General features: G+C 39.8%; 1 protein-coding gene across 1 annotated transcript; it reads left to right on the forward strand.

Moving 5' to 3' along the window:
* The first annotated feature begins 3,530 nt into the window (after window positions 1-3,530).
* Window positions 3,531-4,049, forward strand: LOC143590022 (uncharacterized). The gene has a single exon (XM_077070623.1). The coding sequence runs from the start codon at window positions 3,531-3,533 to the stop codon at window positions 4,047-4,049; it is 519 nt and encodes a 172-aa protein (XP_076926738.1).
* Window positions 4,050-6,479: the final 2,430 nt, after the last annotated feature.

Below are 6,479 nucleotides of genomic sequence, written 5' to 3' on the forward strand. Positions count from 1 at the left end.
CAATTTCAGAGTAAAATTCAGCGGAAAACATAAATAATAAAATAAGTTCCCAAAACCCGGGAATTTGCCCAAAACCAACATAATTATCTTTAATAAAAAAATTTTTTTTTAAAGAAATGTTTAACAATAAAATCTTCAAATCCCATATGCCCTTCACCGTCCAAGTAGCTTCGTGCACGTCCAAGCGATAAGACATCCTCTTCCTAACCTGAAACTCACACTAACATGCACACAAAGTCAGCTTAAGCTGAGTGAGTTCAAGTTTTAAACAAGTAACAAAAGTCTTAATAATCATTCCAACGGTTTTAAAACTGTAAACGGAAATACATCAGTTAGGTCATCACATTTAATAAATAATCATCCTTACGTATGAACATCTCTATACGTGCATTCCTATATATATATATATATATATATATATATATATAATATTCAATAATAACATTCAGGGCTGAGAAAACGTACAACCCCAACACGTAACATTCCATTCAATGCATGCAAAAACGAAGTAGGCATACGTAACATTCCGTAGTCGATAACGACTACAACCTTCGCCAAATATTGGCCATACAATAATATAAATACGTACACACATTCTATAATATTCCAAAGCCTACCAATACTAGCAAGCCTATGCAAAACAGTTTAAAACATTTCATCAAGCAAAATCGCTTAGGTGTGCATGCTAGCCCAAAACATGACAAGAGTTAAACGGGGTATCAAGAACTCACCTGAAATCAACCAAACACCTGCAACGGGCTAGGAAGTCCCTAAGTGCACACTCACAAGTAAGGGCCTGTAAATTGTACACAACGCTTCACTAAACTAGACCGTAAGAACACACTTGCCTAATGGGCCGTTCAAGCCCAACACTTTGGCCCGAGGCCCAACCCATACCCAATTACTTTACCTCAGCCCCTAAAACCTTTCAATTAACCAAACCCACCTTACTATCATGATCGGGGTTAACCATGATGTACAGTTTACCCGCTTGCAAGCCAATCGAGTCGAATACGCGCAAAATAAGTTCTTAAATCATTTGTCAAGCAAATCAGCCCCAAATGGACCGAATCCCCATCATAACTTGCTCATTTATCATAAACATACCACACGAGTCGATATGGGTGGCGGTTCCTTTTTACAACACTCACTTTAACGTTTAAACGACATTTTGCGCACAACCGACTCGATTAGCTAATCACCAACCTAAACAGCCCCGAGTTCCAAAAATTTAATTTTCCCACAGCCCTTAAACCCCCCTAGGGCCGTACAAACTGATTCGGTTGGTCATTCGATTGATTAACGCATCAAACTCAACAATTGCCAATTCTACACCCGGTAAACCCTAATTTTCGAACTAAAATCGATTGACCGACCTAAACACCTTCAATGAATACGGTTTTTAAGTATGATGTACCACACATACCTAGGAGGATTTTGGTGCAAAAACCTCACTCAAAACAGCCCCGAAAACGCTCAATTGGACAGCCACCCGGCTAGCCTACAACAAGCCATAAATCGATCAATACGCGCGTTATAACGATCAATTATGGTGTAAAAGACTTGGGGAATCGTAGTACATACCTTGAATTGAAGTTCTAAGGCATAGACATGGCTGCAAAAAGAAAAATTCGTGGGTCTTGGGTCCTTGCTTTCTGCCGATCGCAAAAGGGGGGGGGGGCTAGGGTTAGTTTATGTTATAACATAATATATTACACTCTAGTCCCTCCAGATTGAAGTGTAAGGCAAAATGGAAGGAAAAGTTATGTTCTTTAACGTACCGGGATGATGTAAAGGCTTCCACGAAACGTCGGATAAATCCCGAGAATTATACATACTCTACAAGCTTTAATTCTTGAAACCAGAATTAACGGGCGTGACACGACCATAATCGGCGATGGAGGAAGTACCTTTAGTGTGGCCTAGAGAGTCCCGAAGAGTATATGCTCGTTCGATGGAGGTATTGCTATAGGCGTTTTCCAAAGCTAGCTAGATGTCTTTGGCTGTGGATAAGTCGAGCACTTCACATGCCGCTTCTTCCAAAAGGCATGAGTTCAGAAGAATCGTGGCACGTTGATCTTGTTCTGTCCACAAGGCGAGTTCAAGATTGGCGATAACCTTGTCGTTTTGAACAATGGTGGCCATAGGTTTTGGGGAGGATCCATCCACGAGAGGTAAGAGTTTCTGATACGCGAACACGGGGGTCACGTGACTCTTCTAGACAATGTAATTTGTGGAGGATTGTTTAACGGGTATAAGGTGCAATAGGGTGTTCATCGGGAAAGATTGATCGGATGAGGAAGAAGCCATGGCAGAGGAAGGCAGGGTAGAACGAGGAAGAAGGGTGGCGGCAATATAGGTTAATTGGCTGATACCACGAAAAGATTTGATATGCAACCACACAAATTGAGTTCTCTATTGACAATATTATATGTACACGGAATAATAACAAACCTCCTAGACTTTAGGAGATGACCAAAATTAGGGGATATATACTAAAAATAAAAGATACAGTAAATTGTTATCTAATAACTATGCTACTTGTAACTATGGTTGCTTAAAATTTATAATTTAGTGACATGGATTATGACATGCTACACACTAGTGAATCAAACATTAGGTCATAAGAAAAGTATTGTTAACAAGTGATTAGTTTAATATTTTTATTAGATTTGATCACAACTTAGAAGATACGAAAACAACTGATCAAATCATTGAAGTTTAAAAGAAAGCAACTGAGCACTATATATATAAAATCCACTAAACACACGAAAATGCATAAAACTCTTCATATCTGATGCAGATCCTTTATATTCGAATATTTAAGTGTCCTATACTTCCATCACAATCACAATAACCTTACTACGCAGCCTCTTTTAATATGAAATAAATAAATGTTGTATAACATAAGAGAGACAAGGCAACATACAAGCATGTAAATTTTGCATGAAAGTTGCCAAATTGGGAAGAAATGTTCGAAACACTTCCTTCTCGAGACACCTGCCAACAATTTATCTTGTTGGTTATTCTATTCAGGGTTAACGTTTTGTACGTCTGTCAAGATTGTTGGTAATTAACCGAGTCGGGCCTATAAGGTTCGGGCCTATGTATTCCATTATGGTGTATGGAGTTAAGAGCCTAGTTGGTGGTTGGGCATAGTGTCAAGTGGTTGGACATAATGTCAAGTAGTTGGGCATTAATGAAGTAGTTGCCATAACTAATGTGTTTGGACATTTATGCCAAGTAGTTGGACATAAATGAATGTAGTTGTTAAGTTGGCTAACTAGTATAAATAGATCTAGCAAGTTAGAGTTAGACATCACCCACCACTATCATCTTTCAAAGTTTGTTTTATTAAGGTTTAGAGCTAGTTTCATTGATATAATAAGAAGTGAAGTTTGATATATTTCTTTGTTCGTTATTGATTAGCTTAGGACTTGAATTGGTATCAAAGTCGTTCAAGGACCAATCGATAAGCGTGCGTCACTGCTGAAACATATCGATTAAATAAAGTTGTGTTTGCTCAAGTCATGGGTGACTCATCACCACCGCCGCTGGCCAAGGAGGGCAGCAGCTCGGGCTCGTTTCAATGCCCAATGTTAACAGCAACAAACTACATGGTATGGGTACTCCGCATGAAGGTTATTTTTAATGTACATAACGTATGGGGTGTGATAGATCCCGGTACGGCTGATGAAAAGAAAAATAATGTGGCGACCGCCCTACTTTTCCAATCTATACCCGAACAACAGATTTTGCAAGTCGGCAGTCTGAACTCGGCAAAAGAGATGTGGGAAGCACTCAAAACCCAACATCTAGGTGCCAAAAGGGTAAGGGAAGCAAGGCTCCAAACATTGGTAGCTGAGTTTGATGCCTTGAAGATGAAAGATTCAGAAAAGATCTATGATTACGCAAACAGAATATCAGAGATCTCTTCGAATTCTGCCACGCTTGGGGAGATGTTTGAGCAGCATAAATTGTTAAGAGATTTCTCTCAAGCTTGCCTCATCGATTTGTTCATATTGTTGCTTCGCTTGAACAAATCCTAGATCTAAAGACGGTTCGGTTTGAAGACATAGTGGGTCGGTCAAGGCTTATGAAGAGCGAACCAAAGACGAAGAAACCCAATCCATAGATCAAGGTGAATTGTTGTTTCATTATTCCGATAACCGAAATTATGAATCAAGCAGAGGAAGGGGACGAGGAGCCAGTGGAAATCGGAGTAGGGGTCGAGGTCGAGGTTGAGATTATGGTCAAAACCAGGGAACCCGAGACAGTTTCAAACAAACCAATGAAAAACATAAGGGTAAAGATCAGTCAAAGTTACAATGTTACCGATGTGACCAGATGGGTCATTTCGCTTCCTTGTGTCCCGAACGAAGAAAGGAAGCAAATCTAACCAAGGACAAAGAAACTCTAATGATGTTACAACAAATAGATGAGTCGATCTACTTAAACGAGGAGAAAGTTTAACCAAGTCGGTTACAATCCGAAGGACCGAAAGAAGGGATTTGGTACCTTGATAATGGTGCTAGCAATCACATGACTGGAGAGCGGTCATTCTTTTCTAAGCTTGATGAAAGAGTGGTAGGCCGAGTCCGTTTTGGTGATAATTCCCAAGTCAAAATCAAAGGGAAAGGCACTATTATGTTGCATTACAACAACGGGTAGGTAAAACAAATTACAAATGTTTATTTTATACCTAGTCTTGGTGTAATATTTTGAGCTTGGGTCAAGCTACGGATAATGGGTGTGAGGTCCTTTTGAAAAAGAACGATCTTTGGATGTATGATGCTAGCGGTAGGCTAATCATGAAAGTATTAAAGACGAACCGACTTTACAAGGTCAAGATGCGTGTGGCAAAGAACATGTGCTTACACGTAAACGAAGACCCAGTTTCTAAAGCATGGCATGACCGATTAGGTCACGCCAATTTTGACTCATTGAAGTTAATGGCTAGCAAAGAACTGGTGGTCGGGTTACCGACTATAAACCCGACACATGAAGTATGTGAAGCTTGCCAAATGGGAAAGCAAGCGAGGGACTCGTTTCTGAACCAAGCCTCGTTTCGGGCTTCAAAATTTTTGGAGTTAGTATATGGAGACTTATGTGGTCCAATTACCCCTTCCACTTTAACTGGAAACCCGGTACATATTTTATTTTGATAGATGACTTTAACCGATACATGTGGTCATTCATGCTGAAAGCGAAATACGAAGCATTTGGTATGTTCAAAGGTTTCAAAACAAGTGTAGAAATAGAGAACGGAGTGAAAATAAAAACCTTTCGCACGGATCGGGGTGGAGAATTTATTTCTCACGAATTCATGGAATTTTGCAAGTTACACGGGGTTGCTCGTCAACTCACTGTTCCATACACACCTCAACAAAACGGTGTGGTGGAGCAGAGAAACTGAACCTTAATAGAGTTGACAAGAAGTATTTTGAAGGCTCGGAATGTACCACGAGTTATGTGGGTGAAGGGGTTAGACATTCGACTTATGTTCTAAACCGAGTAACAACCCGAGCGGTAAAAGACATGACTCCATATGAAGCATTCAAAGAACGAAAACCGAATATAAGCTATCTAAAGGTATTTGGTTGTATTGCATTTGCAAAAATTCCGACCTAACACCTAAAGAAACTCGATGATTTTGTAGGAGCTAGAAATTAGTGTATCTTGGAAACGAGCGTGGTTCCAAGGTTTTTCATTTGTTCGACCCGACCACAAAGAAAGTTGTGGTTAGTCGGGATGTTAAATTTGATGAAGGGAAAGGGTGGAATTGGTCCGAGAATTTGAATGAAACGGTTGATGGGTGTGTTTGGAAAGATTTTGTTATCGATTAGGGAGAGGAAATTGTGCAATTCGATAACGAAAACGAATACGAGTCTGTTTCTGAACCGAACAATAGCTCAATCCTATCATCTAACCTAAACAACAGCAGCAATTCAGTTTCGGACCACGATTCAGGTTCGATACTTAGAAGGTCCACACGGGTGTCGGTTCCACCAAGATACCTTGATGATTATGTACTCGATGAAGATTTAATGCTTTTATGTAACATCCCGAAATTTCAAAGTGATATTAATTATAATACTTACTAATAGAGGGAAAGTTTACTCGGGTTGTCAGGAAATAAATAATAGAGTAGGAGTTGGTATGAGTCGGGCTAGTGTTGGATTAATGGAGACGGGTTAAATGAGAATGGGCCTTAGGTCCATGGGATTTCAGGGATATAAATATCCCCTAAACCCAAAAATATCTTCATTTCCTTACTTTCTACACACACACTCCAAAAACACACACACCATCTACACCGCCGCCGGGCCGAGGAGAGGAACGGGCAGATCCGAGAGAGAGAGAGAGAGCGATTAGTGTGTTAACAAGTTAAACGAGATTCAAACAAGCTCAAAAAGGTATGATTCTTGATCTTTGAAGTTTAAAGATCCAAGCTTTTTAGTGTATAAGCGACCGAAAAT

This window comes from Bidens hawaiensis, unplaced genomic scaffold (assembly GCF_021521415.1).
Source record: "Bidens hawaiensis isolate Kalapana, Puna unplaced genomic scaffold, B.hawaiensis_p1.1 tig00038105_1, whole genome shotgun sequence".
NCBI lineage: Eukaryota > Viridiplantae > Streptophyta > Magnoliopsida > Asterales > Asteraceae > Bidens > Bidens hawaiensis.

Excerpts from the sequence above, each read along its gene's own strand:
- LOC143590022 (XM_077070623.1), top strand. The coding sequence starts at position 3,531 with ATGGGTGACTCATCACCACCGCCGCTGGCCAAGGAGGGCAGCAGCTCG.